A 20,248-nucleotide genomic window follows, 5' to 3' on the forward strand; every position below is an offset into this window, starting at 1 on the left:
TTTATTGACATGATACTGCATTGTCTACTTTTAGAATAAGCTCTCATGACTTAGGTCTCGTACCAATGGAGATGTATTCCTTTACTTATAAACTCGTGATCATTCTCTAAATTAGCCAACACTGGATATCGACTTCTTGGTCTTCTCCTGTTAGGGAAAGGTCTATTTCTCTCTCTTTTATTATTAAGAAACAAAAGGACGAAGCAAGCAAGAGACCATAGCATACATAATCCTTGAAAACGTAAAGTCAACAAAAGCGCCGTGACGCTCACATGTTCTTCATCGATCCAAACCTCTTCTCTTTATCTCCAAATTTCCTAGTGTTATAAAATTTCAAATAATCCTCAAACGTATAGCCACCAGGATACAGAGCCTCCGCCGCCGGTGAAATAACAGCGTCGCTCGCCGGATTATAAAACGTAGCAATCGACAGCCGACTCCCCTCCTTCTCCGCCAAAACGCGGTGCAAAACGCTCTTATATTTGCCGTTGGTCAGAACCTCGATTTGGTCGCCGATGTTGACGAAAATGGCGTTGTTCTTGGACGGCGGGATTTTGAACCACTCGCCGTCTTTCTGGAACTCCAGTCCCGGGACTTTGTCGTCTTGTAGTAGGAGGATGATTCCGCCGGCGTCGGTGTGCTCTCGGAGCCCTCTCACGAGCTCCGGCAGAGGGCATTCTGGGTATTTCGCTACTTTTGTTCCGACAGAAGGCCCTTTAGTTCCATTGAATAGCTGCTTAATATGTGTCTTTTGCAGGCCAAGGTTCTCGCACATTAATTCTGCAAGCTTCTCTGCTATCATTACCAGCTGAGGTATATACTCTTCTTCCATTGCTTTGCTGTTCGTCTATGATTCGTTAGTTCCTTCACAAAATATGATTTAATTTAGCTAATTTAGAAGGGGAAATTACCAAAGATGATCCGAGATGTTGGGAAATCGAGAGATATTAGAGGTTGGTTTATGGGAAATGAAGAACATCGATTCCCAATCCACATCAGATAAGGGAATTTTGCCCAAGTTTTTGGCCATTTCTGAATCATAAAACTTGTCTTTCATTGTCTCATCATAGTGTGCGTTCACCAATAGCTTCACCTTCTCCAACACAGCTTCTTCAATTCCATGATTCTCTATCTGCGCAACAAGAACACATATCCATTTACATGATGAACACGAAGAACAGATATTCAAAAATATGAAGATGGTACCATAAAGAAGCCCCAATTGAGGCAAGCGTCGTGAAGGACGGACAAGGCTCTGGCCCTGTTGTCTCCGTTCACCTCACTGAAATCAATGGTGGGGATCTTCATCTTCATACCCAAGTGTAGAAGAATGGTGAAACGTGTGGAGTATATATAGGCCTTCCCTTCCCATCTTTTTTATTCTTTGAAGATTACCCTTTTCTTCGTTGTAACGGAAGTAAGATCGACTGTACTCACACACCTATAAACATAAATGAAATAAAGAGACGAAAATTTGTATAGACCTTCATTCGGAGAGAATAAATTCTCAGATGGTAGTAACCAATCACTGTAACAAAAGTGTTTACAAATGATCTCTCGCACGGCAAAGTCTCTCTAACCAAATTTCTCCCAATTGTTTTTAGTTAAATACAAAATGACAATGACTCAAAGTCTCAAAACTTAGATATGTATCCAAATAGTTTATTCAAAAGTTTTCGTGACTGCTCTTGCTTTAATAGACAATGCAATAGTAACTACAATGTTGAACGTCAACAAATAGGTCCATCTGCCATAGTGCACATATAACCAGTAGATACGATTGGATGATGAAAGTCCCACAACCGCTAATAATACTCTCTCTATTAGTATGAGGTCTTTTGGGGAAGCCCAAAGCAAAGTCACAGAGATTATGCTCATAGTGGACAATATCGTACTATCGTGGAGAGTCGTGTTCATCCAATAGACACCAAGTAGATAAATAATTCATCATCAAAGAACCGAAAGATACCACACTTTGGTTACAGTGATTGGCTACCACGGGTGGATGTACGAGAATTTAGTATCTCCCAACCAAATTTTTGTTCATGGATATGTAAGTACAATCGATCTTGTTTCTGCTTCCGCTAGAACATCGTGGCATTAGGATACAAGAGTCAATCAACCAACCAAGAGCATGAATCTAAGTTAAAAAATTCAACTGGGTAATACAGCCTTTTATGATTCTGCGTGCTGCTAACAAAACTGGGCATTCAAAATCATGGAATCAAAAGCTTTGATTTTACGATATGGGTATGAGTTTAAAGGAGTTAGTTTGACCTCAAAACCAGGGACGCAAACCTTTTCAATTCACACATTTCGGCTTTAGAGGGGCAATATTGGAAACACATCATTATTATTTGATTTTCGTAGGCATTAAAATAAAAAGTTTATGTCTAAACACATTGCATCATTTAATTCCTCGCCCATAGTTTAGTTTCCTTTAATTCAGCGGACAAATAAACAATAATTTTAAATTTCCAAGAAATTTATTTTAGTTAAACAAATGGTTTAAATTCCAACTTGGCCCTCTTGTTTTTTTTGTTTTTTTTTTTCATTTAATTTTGTACAAAAATAAAAATAATCAAAATATTTAAAATACAAGCAAATTATTTATTTTAAAGATTAAAATAAGTAATAATTAAGAAACATTTTTGTAAATATTTATTCGTTAGAAGGGTAGTTTTGTAAATTCATCTGATTTAAAAGTTTTATACTAAATTATAAAAAAATAGTTTTTACTTTGCAATTGTTTAAAAAATAGTGTTACTTTTATAAAAAAAACATTCCAAAATTATCTTTATGATAAAAAAAGATTATTCAAAATGTTGTTCTTTTTTACTCGATTTAGACATGAAATAAAAAATAATAATTATTAGAATGTTAAAATTAAAATTTTTGGAAAGAATATAATAATGTTTTAAGTATTTTATTTTAGAATTTAGCATAATTCTATATTTTTGATTTATCTGTTGTTTGTATCGTCGTCGTTTTTAGTTCACTCACTGCACCTCCTAAAGCCGGCTATGCCAGTCGGCAAGCTTCGATTTTCGTGTCAGTCTCCGGCGACGGCGATGGAGCCTACTGCGAACGACGACGAGATGTGGCTGTGGGCGCAGATTAAAGCCGAGGCGCGACGAGACGCCGAGTCAGAACCGGCGTTGGCGAGCTATCTTTACTCGACGATTTTGTCACATTCATCGCTTGAGAGATCGCTTTCGTTTCATTTAGGGAACAAACTTTGCTCCTCTACTCTTCTTTCCACTCTTCTTTATGATCTTTTCCTCAACGCTTTCTCCACTGATCCCACTCTACGATCCGCCGCCATTGCGGATCTGCGAGCGACTCGAGAACGTGATCCGGCATGCGTTTCCTTTTCACACTGCCTCCTTAATTACAAAGGATTCTTGTCGTGCCAGGTTAGAAGTTGCAATTTCCAATTTGCTCATGAATTTGGTGAAATGGCGTTTTTTCTGTTGATTGAATTATTAGGGATTGAAAGCATTTTGCCCTAAATTAGGGATTCTTAGGGTTTTGGTTTCGTGAGATGAAAATTGAATTGTTCGATAGATTTGAACAGACTCTGGAATTGATTCGAAGATTGTGATTTTTCTGAGTTGACGGGCTACTACTACTACCGGATTAAAGCACGAGAAATACAAAAGTAACAATATAATGAATTAAGAATACGGATTTCCTTTTCATGTACTGATTCTTTGTTTGAATATAAACTAGGAACAAGTTCTTTGTTTGAATATAAACTAGGAACAAGTATAACAATTGAATCATATTATGAATTACAACTAAACTATAGAGGGAAAGAGAAGTAACTTCCTTATGTTAAATGCTCTGTGTTTCTTTTGTTTTGAACATTATATGAATATATGGACTATTTGATTTTACTAATACAGTTAGTGATTTCTCTTTTAGGCTCATCGTGTGGCTCACAAGCTGTGGACTCAATCACGCAGGCCGCTAGCTCTGGCACTTCAATCTCGCATCTCCGATGTCTTCGCCATCGACATTCACCCAGCAGCAAGGATTGGGAAAGGCATTATGTTGGATCACGCCACCGGGCTAGTAGTAGGTGAGACTGCAGTGATAGGCAACAATGTATCAATTCTTCACCATGTCACTCTTGGAGGGACAGGAAAGATGTGTGGAGACAGGCACCCAAAGATCGGCGACGGGGTTTTGATCGGCGCTGGAGCCACAATTCTGGGCAATGTGAAGATCGGAGAAGGAGCTAAGATCGGTGCGGGGTCAGTGGTGCTCATTGACGTGCCACCACGGACGACTGCAGTGGGCAATCCCGCACGGCTGGTGGGAGGGAAGGAGAAGCCATCGCAGCTGGAGGACATCCCTGGAGAGTCGATGGACCATACGTCGTTCATCTCGGAATGGTCAGATTACATAATTTGATAGTACTTTATAGCATGAGTGATATGCATTTGCACCTCTCTGGCATTGTCATGGCTGTAGCAGCCATTAGAACAGGATACATCGACCTAGCTTTATGGTTTCCCTTTTCGTATATTTCACACTCTTTTGCCGCCGTACTTCTTGATCAGTCTCTGAGTTTTGGCAAATAAATCAAATACTAATTAGCTTCAAACTAGCATACTCCTTGGTTAGAGTTACCACTTTTTTGTTTTTTTAATTATTTCAAAAAGATTATACTTGTTGAACTAAAATATCAGTTGTTCATGATTCACAGACTCATCACTTGCATATATTTCTTACAAATGTCAACTATTATTCGGGTTATAAGATCATACCGCCAATATTCGAGTTATCATTGTTGGATGATAAAAGTCTCGGCTAATTTAGGGAATGATCATGGATTTATAAATAAATAATACTCTCTCCATTGGTATAAAGCCTTTGGGGAAGCCCACAGCAAATCCACGAGAGCGTATGCTTAAAGTAGACAATATCGTACCATTGTAGAGAGTCGTGTTCGTCTAACATGATATCAAAGTCATTCCCTAAACTTAGTCGTACTAATAGATTGGTAAATCCTCAAATGACGAACAAATGACTCCAAAAGAAAAAGGAGTTAGGCCTCTTCGTAGGCAGTTATCATATACCATTGTGGAGAGTCGTGTTCGTCTAACAATCATATCATACCATACTGTAAATATTCTCATATACCATTGTGGAGAGTCGTGTTTGTCTAACAATCATATCGTACCATAATGCAAATATTCGGGTTAAGCGTTCCTCATTTCAATTTTAGGTTTGATATAACAATTTAAAATTTTAATTACGATAGAATTAAAATATAAAAAAAAAAATCCTGGACATTTATGAAGTCCAGATATTTTGTTTCTACACGTCCGATTATCTCAACAAAGTTCTTGGCCATCTTCTGGGCTGTATGCCCCCACCAACGCTCTTCCTTTTAAGATAACAAAAACAGCACACCAATGGCTTCCTCGATTCCTTCTCAGACCACTCCAAACTCCATTATCACTACCAATTTCACATCGCGAATCATCCCATTTCACTCTCCCGCGGTCAAATCCTTCCGACCCACGCTCTTCTGCCCTAATTCTCTCTCCAATTCCAGCAACCGGAAGCCGGCTCGCCGCTACGACGGCCAAACCACGACGAACACTCTCTCCAAATCTCAGAACCGGACGAGCGATTCAGTTCTTAGTCTTCCGTCGACGGTGGATTTAGTGGCTCTATGCGAGGCGGGTGAGGTAATGGACGTTCTGGAATTTATTGGCCAAGGTGCTAATCTTGATTATGGTATTTGTACAGCTTTGTTGAATTCTTGTTGCAATTTTAAGTTGCTTGAGGCTGGGAGAAGGGTGGATAGGCTGTTGAAAGGGACGAAATTTAGTGGGGATGTGGGATTGAACAATAACTTGATTGAAATGTACTCTTGTTGTGGCTGTATGAAAGATGCGCGTAGGGTGTTTGATAAAATGCCTGACAGGGATATTAGGACGTGGAATTTGATGATCAAGGGGTATGGAGAGAATGGGGAAGGAGATGGTGGGTTGGCCTTGTTTGAGCGAATGAAGAGTGTGGGATTGCAGCCAAATTCTGAAACATTTCTAGTGGTGTTAGCAGCTTGTGCCATGGCTGAAGCTGTGGAGGAAGGTTTATTTTACTTTAACTCGATGGAAAATGAATATGGAATCATTCCTGAAATCGAACATTATTTGGGAGTTGTTGATGTTCTTGGGAAATCTGGCCATTTGATTGAAGCAGAAGAGTTCATTAAGAAAATTCCCATCAACCCCACAGCCAAAATCTGGGATGCCCTTAGAATCTACGCTCGACTCCATGGAAACATCGAGCTTGAAGATCGAGCCGAAGAGCTGATATTCTCTTATGACCCGTCCATGGCGCCCACGGCTGCCAAGCCACCGCTCCTTCCCCCAAGGAAGCAATCGGCCACCAACATGTTGGAGGAGAAGGACAGAGTGAGGGAGTTCAGATGTGCAATGCCTTACAAAGAAGAGGGGGAAGGGGGGAAGCTAAAAGGATTGAATGGACAAATGAGAGAAGCAGGGTATGTGCCAGATACAAGATATGTGCTTCATGACATTGATGAGGAGGCTAAACAGCAAGCTTTGCAATACCATAGCGAGCGGTTAGCCATTGCTTACGGATTGATCAGTACGCCTGCGAGAACGACGCTGAGAATCATCAAGAATCTTCGGATCTGCGGCGATTGTCACAATGCAATCAAGATCATGTCAAAGATTGTTGGAAGAGAGTTGATTGTTAGAGATAATAAGCGGTTTCATCACTTCAAAGACGGCAAGTGCTCTTGTGGGGATTATTGGTAAATACATCAACTGTATATACACAATCATATTTTGGCTTCCTTGGTAATATTGACTCCATTGTTTTTCATTTTCTCGTGTTTCCTTTCTCACTGACTCTCCACAATGATATGATATTGTCCACTCTAAGCATATGACTTTGTTTTTTGTTTCCCCGAAAAGCTTCTTACCAATATTGTCCTCTTCTAACAATTCCCAATAATTTTATGATAGAAAGCGAAGCCATTCCGTCGAGAAGGTCGAGAGTAGATTGAAAGATGAATATTCATGGTAAACATTAGATTTTGAGGATTCGAGTTCTAATGCAAATCTAAAAAATTTCTGGTAAGTAGCGTAACAAATTTTTAATCTAAGTTTTAGTTTTTAAAAACTTTTTGACTTTTGCATGGAATGTAATATAATAAAGGTTTTATGGGTAGAAAATGAGAAAATTTAAGAAGGGGTTGGACATGAGAATAATTAAATAATAAAAGTATTATTAGTCGAAATTATGCAAATAAATATTTAATATTTAATTAGAAATGACAGCACATCCTTAAAATTAAATTTCCTAAAATACCCTTTGGATTAAAATTTTTGTGGGCCGAGGTTAAAAGAAGCAGGCCCAGGGTTGGGTGGAAGAAGTCCTCGCTCCGTAGTCCGTCGTTCCATTGAAATTCTCAAGATCCCAATTCCTCATTCTCTCTTCTTCACGGTGTCGGAGCTCCACTTTCTCCCACTAGCGGCGACAGAAAGGAGGTCAGTTCCTCAATCTCCTCCTCCCTCATCGTCTCTTTTGCTATTTCTTGAAGCTGAACGCCTTTCACATTCTCTTCTATTTTCTGATTTCTAATTTTCTTTTTTCCATCCGTTTCCTCCCCGTCTGATTTGATCCTTGGTTTTGCCTTTTCCTGTATCCTGTGTTTTTCTCTTTCTTTTATATGATCTTTTCATCTTCTCTGTCGTATAAATACTGCGCCTTATTTGTATAATGGTGGAAATCTCTTCTTCTTTTTTTTTTTTTCTATGTCTTTGGATTGTTGTTTCGAATATTCGATATTGGAATTTGATTAGGGTTTTAGCCGTTTGTTAGTTTGAAAATTGACTACACTAAAACTTTCTATTTCCTAAGTTCGGAGGGAAAATGTTTGTGATTTAGGGTGCTATTTATGGCGGAATGGTTTCTCTGGATCTTATTTTCCGACTCATGTGACGGTAGTAAATTTCGAGTTACTCCATTTTGCCTGCTCCACGTTGATTTTTGTGCTTAACGAAGAAACATATTTTGTCACACGGCAGTGGTTTTCTAGATCTCTTTTCACTTCTGATTTTGTCTGAGAAGCCATTTTTTTGGGTATTTATTCATTGTTAGGAACGTCAGGATAATCGATGTTTTGTAGAGGTTGATAAATATGTTCTTGTTTTCGACATGTCTTTAATTTAATTTTTTATCTCTTGGCTGCAGTTTTCTAGCTTTCTTTTGGATTTAATGGCGTCCAAGTTGCATCAGTTGCAATCCAAGGCTTGTAAAGCTTCTCAATTTGCTATCAAGCACGGGTCCTCCTATTACAAGCAGTTGTTGGAGCAGAACAAGCAATACATCCAAGAACCAGCTACTGTGGAGAAATGCAGCTTGCTTTCAGAGCAGTTGTTTTATACTCGTCTTGCTAGGTTATTACCTTCAATACTCATGCTATTCTTGCACCTTTTCCTTGGTTGTTGAAGAATTCCTACCGTTTTCGTGTTCATGTGTTCTTGGGATCATACCTATTAGCTTAGTTTTAGTATCTTACTGGCATTCAACTGATACAATTGTGTTTTAGAAACTCGTCTGTTTCTATATTGATTTCAACTTTGCTTCTAAGCATCGCACCACTTGTTGAACTGCGCAGCCACTCGTGAGAATTATAGTTCATGGACCTGTTTCCATTCATGGAACAGTATACATATTTGTTATTCGTGGGAATGAATCCCCTCTCACCTGTAGCACTGTGCTTAGTATGATAGCATTTTTTTATTCCTAAAATGGGAGCACGAAAGTATCTACTATCGGTGCATGAATTCTGTATTATCCCCCACTCGATGTTCATATCCTAAAATACTTGTCCTAAGCTTCACTTCATTGCTTTACTCACTGATTTTGCACATTATGTTTATAATGCAGCATCCCAGGCCGATATGAATCATTCTGGAAAGAACTTGATTGTGTTAAAAACTTGTGGAAGAACCGGCAGGAGCTGAAAGTTGAAGATGCTGGCATCGCGGCCTTGTTCGGGCTTGAGTGTTTTGCATGGTTTTGTGCTGGTGAGATCGTTGGAAGGGGCTTTACATTCACAGGTTATTATGTCTGAGGACATTCATAGTCATTTGTGGAAGGGATGTCGACAATGGCGAATTCCCTTCTCTTTTCTGCGGGTACTTCGCATATAATTTTTTTCTTTTTCTTTTTAATTAAGTTGAGAATTCTGCGAGCAACTCTGATAGATTAATAATAGCCCATGAATTCCGAGGGGGACTATAAAGGATTCTTGCGTTGTTCAAATTGATGCATGTTCTTGATAAATCCAGTTACTAACTATGAACTGGAAATCTGATTTGGTGAAACCTCCATACAAGATGTGGCTTTTGCTGCAACTTCCCTACATTTTTCTTGGAGCTTTTTCCCAGATGATGTGCCAGGTTGTACGTAGAACTAGAGGTATGTCATTGTGCAATCTTTGTATTTGGGTGTTCCATTCGAAATCTTCAATATCAAGTTCATCTCTCCCATGTGAAAGTTTTTTAAATCACCTCTAGTTTTGAATGGATTTTGGTTTACGTTGAGGATCGGTATATGCCTTGAGAATCAGTAATAATAGCCTATAAGTAAGTTACTTATATGTGCAAATTAGTAGTTCATACCAAAGTTGAGGGGTTATGAAATGGCTTGAGAAAGAAAAAACTTTTGAAATGGTACCATGTGTAGTTTGGTGCATTGTCTATGAAAGACCCCTTTAAAAGGAAGACGCCCGAAATGCTCGCCCATGCTATGACACATGTATGTTCCCACAGGGTAGTTCGTTTAAGCCACAGAGCCTAAGAGTGGTTGAGAGTGGACACCATGTCTACTCCTACATTTTGAGGCATTTTCACTCTTTCTTGAGTAGACGTCATTTTGGAGTGTGGATATAAGGCCTTGGAGATAGTTCGTTGAGTATTTGGTTGACACAAAATTTGGTAAATTTTTATCTTTCATATAAACAAACTTAATTCTAGAATCATAATTCCAACATGTGAAACTCTTGTCAAAAACCCGACTTCTGAGGTTATGGTTGGGGGCCCTATTCTGCCCTCTTCGAGCTTGTCTTCAACACTCGTGTAGCCTCCCCAAAACTAAAACTAAAACTGGTGTATTTAAGTTTACAATCTATGAAATTGAAATTAAATTTATAAATTTATTAATAAAACAAAATATTTATAGAAAAAAAAAATCAACTCGGCTTTTTTTAATAGATTAGTGTCTATTTTTAATATCCCTAGAAATAGAGTTGGTAGTAATAGGTCGGCCCACTTGAAGTTAGGGCCGAGCTCAGTTTCGTAGGTTAAGTTTTAATTCACGTACCAAATTAATTATTTAATTATTACAGCCCTAATTTAAATATTTACAATAAAATAAAATAATTTAGTAGACTGTCCTACTATAAAATTAATTCATTGTAATTTAATAATGTGAAACTTTTAGACGTAATTATCAATTTCTATTTTAACCAAAAGGTACCTATAAAATTAATGTCAGGACAAAAGAAGACAAACATGTACTTGATTAGCTATTTTAGTAATTGAATTTAATGGTAGTTTTAGTAATATAATCATTTATATGTTTTAGTAATGGTATATAAATTATTATATCAATTCAACTAATCCTAAATAAAATAGGATTGAGATTATGGAATGGAAGTGTCCAAATCAAATTTTAACCTTTAATAATAATATAATAATTAGTGACTTATTAAATAATTATAGAGCTAAAATGGAAAATAAAATCAGACAAGCCTCTCTAAATTAATTACCCACCCTACCATTGCTACCCAACTAATTTTGCTTAAAAACCTATTAAATTTATTATTTTCTCAAATTTTAATAATAATAAAGGAACTTTATTATATTATTGACCACAATATCAATAAAGGACAAAAACAGTAATTTGTATCTTTAAGATGTTTTTTTTACTGCCATAAATTATTATTATAAAAAAAATAAAAATATAAAAACCATAACAATAACAATATTTTAAAGCATTCTACGCCGAAATAACATAAACTCAAAAATAAATACGAAAAACAAACAAATATGAATATTAAATGACCCTCACGAGATTATTAAAACCTACAATGCTATTAACAAGGTCAAGAAGGGTTATTTAAATAAAAATAATAATAACGATAATAAAAATATTTTAAAACTCATTTTAAGTTATAATACGACAAATCGAACAATGTGATTTGAGAGTTTTCAAAAAAAAAAAAAGAAGAAAAAAAAAAAGGAGGAAGAAAATCGGAAAATCGTGAAGTTTCTTTTGAAGTTCACATGCGCACTAACCAACACAATTTCCCAAAACGACAAGTCGTTTTTCATTTCGATTCTATCTTACTAACTCTCTGTGTATATTCTCTATTCACAGTGTTGGACACCAAAATTACATCTCAATCCTTACCTTCTTCTTCTTCGTCTTCTTCTTCTCCACCGTAAACCCTAACCCTAGCCGTTTTCATTTCCCCTACGTTTCAGAAAATATGTTCCTCATCGCCGATGAACCTCGCTAAATCATCCTCATCCCAACTGGATCCCTCCGATATGGACGACGCCTCCTCCGACTTCCATAACTTCCATTTCTCCACAGTCGCAGAATCGATTTCCATCAGTTTGATCCTCGCTCCGTTCATGTCCACGCTTGCCATCACCGACGAGTCCGATTCCGAGAAAGACGAACCGCAACTCTCTTCGTTTCCATTGATCGTAACGAACGACGACGATGATTGAAAAATCATCGCCGATGAGTACGGATCGTCAATGAACTTCACTTTCTCCGCCATCGGCCGGCTTTTCTCAGCGTCGTCCAGAAGCATCATGAGTTCGCCGACTGTCTCCTCTTCCACCGAAATCCATGCCAGAATGTCGTTACCGACATCCTCCACCGCCGCCGCCGCTCGCGGCCTCTTCTGCGTCGAGTTCTCCGCCGGAACAAAATCATGCCTCTTCCGCGTTTCTTCCATGAGAGAGAGAGAGAGAGAGAGAGGGAGAAAACAAAATGTGGAGGTCGCTGAGAGTGTTGTGGAAGTCTGAGTGTGGTGAATTTATTTGAAAAGTGACGAGGCGAAAATACATCCATCCGGTTTGTTAGGTTGTTTTTGTAATAATGCAATCTCGAGGCAGCGTGTAAAACGTCGAAATAATCTACACCGTCCATTTTCCGGCCCCACTCTCCGATACCACGCCAGCCGTTTGATGCACGAAACTGTCGTTTTCAATAATTTTAAAAAGAAAAAGGCTACAAAAAACCAAAATATTTGTTGCTTACTTTGTAATGTTTATTTTTTGGGGTTTATTTTTATAAAAATTGAATATAAATATCAAACTAAGTTAAAAAAAAAAAATATTAAAAAACCGCTACTTCGTTGACCCGGGCGATTAGCGTGAAACTTGCAAAAGGTGACCCATCAAAGTGCATGTGTACACGTGGAAACAATAAGACAAAAGATGTTCAATGCTATAGTTCAATTGAGAACTCTGATGAAAACATTGAATTAAAATAAAAATTTGAGAATTTTTGTTGACGGCTCACTATGCTACAATAGACCATTATGTCAACAGAGTGACTCGGTACGTTGGCTTAAGAGAAAGAGTTCTTCGTATTAATTCAAATATGTTCACGGGTATATCCCAATTTCCCCACTATTATCTTTCATTAGAGTCTGAGTCATATCTCGGTCCCAATGAAATGATCGCTTAAACTATACGAGGAAAAAAGAGAGTAATTTAAAATGCATTTGGGTTGAGGTTGGGATGAGGCATATACATTTTATCCAAGGGGGCAGAGAAAGCGATGGGAGAGTGCCACGTGGAATAGACGATGACGTGTCAGGTCGGGACGGGGTATCGTACGGTGGTAAATAAAAGGGTGGAATTAGGTAGGACGGATCATAGATGGGAAGAATAGGTGGAATCTCCAAAATGGGCTGCCTAGTCAAGGGAGAGAGGGAATGGTCAAAGGGCAAGAGCGTCAAAGAGAAATAACAGTAGTGTATGTGGCGGCGACCATTAATGGAATGCAAAGGGTGTGTACGGCTATAGACTCAGAAACCTATACTCCATTTCTTCCCTACTGTCGCACCACTATTTGTCTCACTATCACCATTAAAAATAATAATAATAATAGAAATTTAAGATCGGGTCGGGTCGGGTCGGGAGACCGGATATAATAATGGGCCATGGCCCAACAGATCGAATGAGGCCCATAAATTTACTTTCTCCGTCCAACCTTATTGGGCCTCAAACCCACCTCAAAATTCGGCCCAACAGAAGATCTTGATCTTATCCAGTCCAAATAATAAAAAAATAAAAATATTGTTGTTAATGGACCTGATATTGTGATATCAAATCAAGAGTTATGAGTTGATGCGATATATTTTAATTAAAAATGAAGAAATTTATTAGAAAATGGAATACAAACCAAAATAAATAAACAAATAAATAAACAGGTTAAGTTGAGAGGTGAGGTAATTCACGTGGAAGGTTTGGAAATGAGATGGGACAAGGAGACATCCTTAGAACTCCTCACCTGCTTTCCTTTCGACAAAACATTGATTTGAGCTCATTTTGGATTCATTTGTTCCCATGTTTTTTTTTTGTTTGTTTGTTTTGTTTTTTTGTACCATTTTAATTTTATTAAAATTGTAGTGTTAAGTATAACTCAATTGATTAAAATATTATATATTTAAATTTTTTATTTTAAGAAGCAAAAAAAAAAGACAATAAGTTTGACTAATTACAAGAACTAGATAATATAAAACTTAGAGTTGTTAATAATATATATTTATGAAAATGGCAAACAAATTCGAGAAATTTCTGGTAATGATTTGAAATTTATGGGAAGACCAAGAAAAAAAAAATTATTTTATGATGACGGGTTACGGAGGGACCGTTTCGTTTTTGTAGGTTGGTCTGATCTATTATTACTCTTTCCTTGTGCCCATTTTGCCGTAGGAGGTTGGTTTACAGGTACAACCTTTAAAACTTCATGGTATACCCATGGATTGGCAATTTCCTATTTGGAAGGATGCAACTTCTTAACTGTCCCACTTTGGACTCCTGCTAATAGTTTAGCACACTCTTTGTTGTTCCTATGGAGTCTTGAAGCACAAGGAGATTTTACTTGGTGTTAATTAGGTGGTGAGATTGGTCATAATTATTAAGTAAAAAAGTTAGGTGTTGAAGATTACCGAAAGGAGTAATCTCACATCCTCTAATTAAGAGGAAGATCATATCATAAGTTTACAAGTATAGAACATTGTCTCTACTAATATAATGTTTTTTTAAAAAGAACCAAAAGCATAAATTATTTTAAAATTAGACAATGTTACACTACCATCAATATCTGTGATTTTTACCATATTTTTATAAATTATTTTAAGAGTAGACAATATTGATTTCTAACGTATTTTTTAAAATAAAAATATTTTTGAAGAAATATGGTATCAAAAATTGATGATTGGCTGTCAAACAACCATGCCACGTGCACAATGCTACAACCCACGAAAAAAGTTTAAAATGTTTTTTTTACAAAAAAAAAAAAAAAAACATGGTAATATCAAAGCATATAATGAAAATTTAATAAATCATTAATTAATTTTCAGTCTTATAAGCTTAATTAATTGATATTAATTTCAAAAGCATACAAAGTCTTCTGGTTAAATAATTCCATAAAAATAAATAAATAAAAAAACAAATAAATGTTTTTTTATGAGTCACTGTTATGTTTTGTTTATGTTTGCAGCAATTGTTCCCAAATACGGAAGCATCCGCATGTCTTGGACGTGACACATCCCTCCCAAATCACATCTTCAATTTCTCCTACCACTATACCATTTTTAGCCTCCTAACTTTATTGCTCGATCGACAACGATTTTGTCTCTAATTTAATAAAAATATATGAATTCATAAATATGGACGAGATTCGTTTCATTCCAACTTTATATATATGTTTAGACGTTTAAAGCATCTTTTGTCAAATTTAAATCAACTATTCGAAATGACGTTTTGGCCTTTTTCGTTTGAAAAATTTGGACGACAGTCCTCCACGTCATTAGTTACCTCAACATATCGTCAATGGTAAATATATGTTACCCTATAGAATGGTGTTTGTGTTTGATTTACATGTTTTTGTTGTTATTTATAGGCACGATGTTGGAAAGATTTTATAAAATCAATGTGATTTTGATTTTTGCTAACTTATTACTATTAATTTTGTCCTCATTTTGGCCAACATATTACACCACAGACGACTTTTCGCCAAAAGCTTTATGTTTATATATTTTAAGGAGGGAAATAACATGTGCCACCTAAATAATTATATTAATAAATAAATATGAATGGACGTATGATTTTACCTCAAATTTTTTTTTAAGAAACACTGGATTCCCTTTTGGGTAGGCCCGAAAAGGAGAAGGAAGGCTGGAATGCCAACAAACGTCTATTATTGAATTCACCCGACTCAATAGTGCTAAAGTCACTGAATGGGTAAATCGCCAATCCCTAAAACGGACTATGTAATGTACTTTATTTGATAGGTTACGGGTGGGCATTTTACCAAATGATTTCAAAGTGGACTCCCATTCATGAGATAGAGAAGATCGCAAAGATTTCGTTATCCACTATCGAACTTATTCCTTCCAATTCAACGGGATCTCACAATTCACCCCCTTCTAAGCCCAAAGTCCTCGTTGGCACTCATTTCTCTCTCCAATCAACCTAGGACCCTCCAATCCACCCTCTTCCTTCAGAGCCTAGCGTCCTTACTGGCACATCTCCTTGTGTCCACTCTTCAGGGTTCTACCTCCTCTCGCTGCAATATGACCTAGTGTCCACCCCCTTTGAGACTCAACCTCCTCAATGACACATCGCCTGGTGTCTGATTCTAATGTCATTTGTAATCTCCCAAGCCCACCGATAGCAGGTATTATTCTTTTTAGGCTTTCATTTTTTTACTTCCTTCAAGGTTTTTAAAACTCGTCTACTAAACCGACCTGAGATCTCACATCTTATTCCTTACTTATAATAAAATTGAGCCACTCGGGACTTCTCTCTCAACAATCCTCGATATAAAAAAAAGGCAGGAAGGGATATGATTGAATTTATGCCACTTTTGTTCGGTTATGTCTTTATATATATACGATGAAGGGAGGGTTGTCTGATGCCGTAACCTATGGCTGTAACGCACCCCACACTCTAGGCAGCTTCCAACTTCCCCAATTGCCCTCCTCTTCTCTCTCACGTGATGTTGTCTTAAGTTTCCAATATGGTAGGCCAAAACTCCAATAACTTAATTCAAAATAATTGACCTAAAACCCTATAAACAATTACAACTCACACTTTAGACCACCGCTCGTCTTTTCCGCTGCCCGTTGGATGAAAGTTCCACATCAGCTAATTTAGAGAATGATTATAGGTTTATAGTTAGAGAATACTATCTCCGTTGGTATGAGACCTTTTAGAAAACTCCAAAACAAAGTCATGAGAGTTTATGCTCAAGGTGGACAATATCATACTACTGTGGAGAGTCGTGTTCATCTAACACTGCCAACTACTTTGCCACCACCGTGGCTCATCGAAATATTTTTATAATAAAATATTGGTTGATACGATACCCAACCATATTGTAAATGATTTAAAATATTGAGCCATTAAGATGTGTTACGCACATGCATATCAAAATCACATTATTTATAATGTATGGTTTGATGGATTGAGATGCCCAGCTAATACTTTCAAAATAAATGTACAATTTTAAATTATTTGAATCAATGGAAACTTACCCGTTTAACAAATCATCCTTGACCTAAACATCTCATATATTCTTATAATCTTCCTCAAAACCCAACAAAATAAAACAAAACCATTTTGAACATGCAAAATTTTCAATTCACTTAAAAAATGTGGGACTCAAACACTATTGAAATTTTGACCAAATCTAGATCCTGTTAGACAATTTTCTTTATAGATGTATAACTTTTGGACTATCTATAAATTAAATAATATTTTTATTTCGGAGGGTTCATTTATATATGTCTTGTTTACGACCAACCAAATCAAACCATGGGCAGCATAGCTGAATTTCGAAGGACAACATAGGGCCCGTAAGGTGATAAAAAAACAAGGGCATCTTTACAAGATTGTAAGGTGTTAAAAGGAGCAAGAATTTATAAGGACAACATAGTCCCGGTAAGGTTGAAGTTTGTCGTAATAATGCCAGACGTGTGACAAGTTCTAGTAATGAAGTGAAATAAATAGGAAAAATTAGTATAGATTGATGTGTCGGAGGTATGTCTAGAAATGCATGAATATGAGTTGATTGAAGTATGCCTATTCTAGTTGCTATGCGCCTCTCGTACATACCATAGTACTCAACATTACAAATCTTATTATATAACATTTTTCAATTATTCTTTTCATTTTCATTTAATTTAGAAATAAAAATATTTGTTGACTGATCTTAACCATGGAAAGGATCGGACGGTGGAGAGTAATCAAATAAATAAATAAATAAACGATGTACAGTTTCTGTAGCGCGTGTATTTCATGACGTTTGTTTCCACAAAATAATTTTATTAAATTAAGAAAAAGTATCCGAAACTTCCCCCTTGCAAATCTTTGAAAACCAAGACGAACTCAATGCACGACGTCGTTAAGTCTTCCCTCACCAACCAATCTTAACCTTAAGCCAACTCTTTTCTTTCTTTCTTTTTTTTTTTTAATAAAAAATAGCCCAATTTTTCTCCCCAACTTTATTGCTACTCAATTCTTTAAAATTAATTTCCTTATTATATCTAAAATATTTGACTTACTACGATATGAAATATCTTTTAAAATTTAAAATACACTAACTTTACGAGATAATTTAACTAATTAAGATAAGGTGACGGGTTCAAATCATCAAACCCTATATGTCAAGCTACACCGACTTTAAAATTTTTAAAAATTAACACGTTTTTTACAATTAAAGATATTAAAACTCATGACTCGATCAATGGGTAGAATTGATTGAGTATTTACATCGTATTTAATGGAAAAATTCTTAGAACCTTACGAATTTATTGATTATAATTCTACAATTATTTTTTTTATTAATATATATATTGTCGTATTCTCATCCAAAATCTCTATAAATATTGGCTTAGCGAGCCACCAATTTCTTACCAACATTCACAAAACCCTTTATTCTTCTTTCCTTTGAAAAACCACCATGACGGAAAATCTCCCGGTTCATTTCATAGTCACTTTCTTCATAAACCGGTTAAAATCCAGCATAAACAAATCCAAGCCATGGATTACCCTACACCCGCAACCAAACAACCTTGTACACGATCCCGAATCTTTAACCTTAGCCTCCTCCGATTACGGGAATATGGTCAAAGAAATCCCCGCTGCGGTTCTTCAACCAACCTCCATAAACGACGTCGTTCACCTAATAAATTATTCCTACAACAACCCTATCCCATTTCCGGTAGCCGCCAGAGGACAAGGCCACTCCGTACGCGGCCAAGCCATGGCCAAAAACGGCGTCGTAATCGACATGTCGTATTTGCGGCGGAATCGGGAAACCCCTGGAATTATAATCTCCCGCCTCCGCTCCACCGGGGAGATTTACGCCGACGTCGGCGGAGAGCAGCTGTGGATTGACGTGTTGAATGCGGCGTTGGCGTATGGGGTGACGCCGGTGTCGTGGACGGATTATTTGTACATCACGGTGGGGGGGACGTTATCAAATGGCGGGATTAGCGGGCAGAGTTTCCGGTACGGGCCGCAAGTGAGCAATGTGGTGGAGATGGATGTCGTCACAGGTATGGAAAACGAAACGACGTGTAATTTTGTATTTAAATATAAATATAAATAAAAAATAATTTATTTGTTCATACGATATTAAAAGGACAAGTTTGGTTGTTACATAATGTGTATTAAGTACAGACATTTTTCTACATATCATTAAATGATATGACAAAGCTGTTTATTTTGTGGTCCCTGAGTTTGAACTCTAAAAAAAAATGTATTTTTCAAACTAGGTGTTTCCAGTCTATTTTGTACAAATAGACAGCTTGTCTTTTAAAAATAAATTATTATTGCATGCATGCAATTAATGATAACATGACTATCGGTATGATATTGTCCGACTTCAAGCATAAGCTCTTATGGCTTTGCTTAGGACATACTAAAAAAGGATTCATCATACCCATGAATATAGTATTCTTTGATTATAAACTCATGATCATTTTTTAAATTTGCAGGTAAGGGGAATATGGTGACTTGCTCTGCTAAAAAGAATTCTGAGCTATTCCATGCGGTCCTTGGAGGTTTAGGTCAATTTGGGATTATTGCTCGGGCAAGAATAGCTTTGGAACCAGCTCCAAAGAGGGTAATTTTTATTTATTTTCTTTTTTTTATATATATTTATTTTATGGTTTTTTTTTAATATTTAAAAGGCTTATTCTTATAATTATGGTTTATATTTCTTTTATATATATATATATATAGTAAGGTTTTATATAGTTTGTAAGGTTGATTAAAAGTAAGGAAGAATCTATGGATGCTTCTAAACCACCCAACATATCATCGTCTTTGTTTGGGAGTGTTTCTGTCATTTCCAACCATCAAAACGGTGTCGTATCTAATAATACGAACATATTCCAAATTAATTCTCATGCATATGTTTTACTATTTCTTAATCTCATGCTTTGTCTGCTAATTATGATTATTATTAGTACTATTATGTACGCACGCATGTGAAATTCGAAGATACTGATGATGATGTGGAATTCGGTCGCAGGTTAAATGGGTACGAATGTTGTACACTAATTTTTCCGCGTTTGCCAAAGACCAAGAGCGTTTGATCTCATTCAATGAAAGAAAACAAGCGAATGCGCTGGATTATTTGGAGGGTTTGGTTCTGCTGCATCATGACTCACCGGATACTTGGCGTTCCTCGTTCTTTCCACCGTCTGATCATCCTAGAGTAATCTCTTTGGCTAATCAAAACTCCCTTATTTATTGCCTCGAGGTTGCCAAATATTATGATCATCATACTCAGTCTACTATAGACAAGGTAAAAATTTAATACTTTTCTCTCTCCCGAGGTCTAAAAAAAGATAATTCTTATATGATTGTGTTGTTTTTTTTTTTTTTTTTTTTTTTTTTTTTTTTTTTTTTTTTTTTTTTTT

General features: G+C 36.6%; 6 protein-coding genes across 9 annotated transcripts in view; 4 read left to right on the forward strand and 2 right to left on the reverse strand.

The window, feature by feature from the left end:
• Positions 1 to 57: 57 nt before the first annotated feature.
• LOC111444278 (1-aminocyclopropane-1-carboxylate oxidase 1) lies at positions 58 to 1,383 on the reverse strand. Its single transcript, XM_023082321.1, has 3 exons — positions 1,207 to 1,383; positions 912 to 1,132; positions 58 to 839 (listed from the first exon to the last, which is right to left on the reverse strand). The coding sequence occupies exons 1-3, from the start codon at positions 1,312 to 1,314 to the stop codon at positions 269 to 271; spliced, it is 900 nt and encodes a 299-aa protein (XP_022938089.1). The 5' UTR covers positions 1,315 to 1,383; the 3' UTR covers positions 58 to 268.
• Positions 1,384 to 2,961: 1,578 nt separating this feature from the next.
• On the forward strand, positions 2,962 to 4,615 carry LOC111444279 (serine acetyltransferase 5). The gene is made up of 2 exons (XM_023082322.1): positions 2,962 to 3,416; positions 3,928 to 4,615. Exons 1-2 carry the CDS (start codon positions 3,024 to 3,026, stop codon positions 4,417 to 4,419), a joined length of 885 nt encoding a protein of 294 aa, XP_022938090.1. The 5' UTR covers positions 2,962 to 3,023; the 3' UTR covers positions 4,420 to 4,615.
• A 707-nt stretch (positions 4,616 to 5,322) lies between these two features.
• On the forward strand, positions 5,323 to 7,472 carry LOC111444273 (pentatricopeptide repeat-containing protein At2g15690, mitochondrial-like). Of its 4 annotated transcripts, XR_002710672.1 has the most exons (3): positions 5,323 to 6,802; positions 7,017 to 7,073; positions 7,400 to 7,445. XR_002710672.1 is itself a non-coding variant. In XM_023082310.1 (2 exons), coding segments are annotated over exons 1-2 (1,377 nt in total). In that variant the 5' UTR covers positions 5,323 to 5,426; the 3' UTR covers positions 7,401 to 7,472. The 4 variants fall into 4 exon arrangements, 3 of the variants coding, with proteins under 3 accessions (XP_022938078.1, XP_022938077.1, XP_022938076.1); XM_023082310.1 differs by lacking the exon at positions 7,017 to 7,073 and having other exon boundaries at positions 7,400 to 7,472; XM_023082309.1 differs by lacking the exon at positions 7,400 to 7,445 and having other exon boundaries at positions 7,017 to 7,081.
• On the forward strand, positions 7,459 to 9,382 carry LOC111444283. Its single transcript, XM_023082327.1, has 3 exons — positions 7,459 to 7,541; positions 8,248 to 8,453; positions 8,947 to 9,382. The coding sequence occupies exons 2-3, from the start codon at positions 8,272 to 8,274 to the stop codon at positions 9,131 to 9,133; spliced, it is 369 nt and encodes a 122-aa protein (XP_022938095.1). The 5' UTR covers positions 7,459 to 7,541; positions 8,248 to 8,271; the 3' UTR covers positions 9,134 to 9,382.
• Positions 9,383 to 11,311: 1,929 nt separating this feature from the next.
• LOC111444281 lies at positions 11,312 to 12,123 on the reverse strand. Its single transcript, XM_023082324.1, has one exon. It carries the CDS (start codon positions 12,032 to 12,034, stop codon positions 11,546 to 11,548), a length of 489 nt encoding a protein of 162 aa, XP_022938092.1. The 5' UTR covers positions 12,035 to 12,123; the 3' UTR covers positions 11,312 to 11,545.
• A 6,152-nt stretch (positions 12,124 to 18,275) lies between these two features.
• LOC111444271 (cytokinin dehydrogenase 3-like) overlaps positions 18,276 to 20,248 on the forward strand; it is a 3,862-nt gene continuing 1,889 nt past the window's right edge. Inside the window, exons 1-3 of the mRNA XM_023082306.1 lie at positions 18,276 to 18,877; positions 19,319 to 19,446; positions 19,858 to 20,133. Coding sequence (XP_022938074.1) covers positions 18,280 to 18,877; positions 19,319 to 19,446; positions 19,858 to 20,133 — 1,002 coding nt within the window. The 5' untranslated portion in view covers positions 18,276 to 18,279. The remainder of the gene's footprint in view (positions 18,878 to 19,318; positions 19,447 to 19,857; positions 20,134 to 20,248) is intronic.

This window comes from Cucurbita moschata, unplaced genomic scaffold (assembly GCF_002738365.1).
Source record: "Cucurbita moschata cultivar Rifu unplaced genomic scaffold, Cmos_1.0 Cmo_Scf00006, whole genome shotgun sequence".
Taxonomy (NCBI): domain Eukaryota; kingdom Viridiplantae; phylum Streptophyta; class Magnoliopsida; order Cucurbitales; family Cucurbitaceae; genus Cucurbita; species Cucurbita moschata.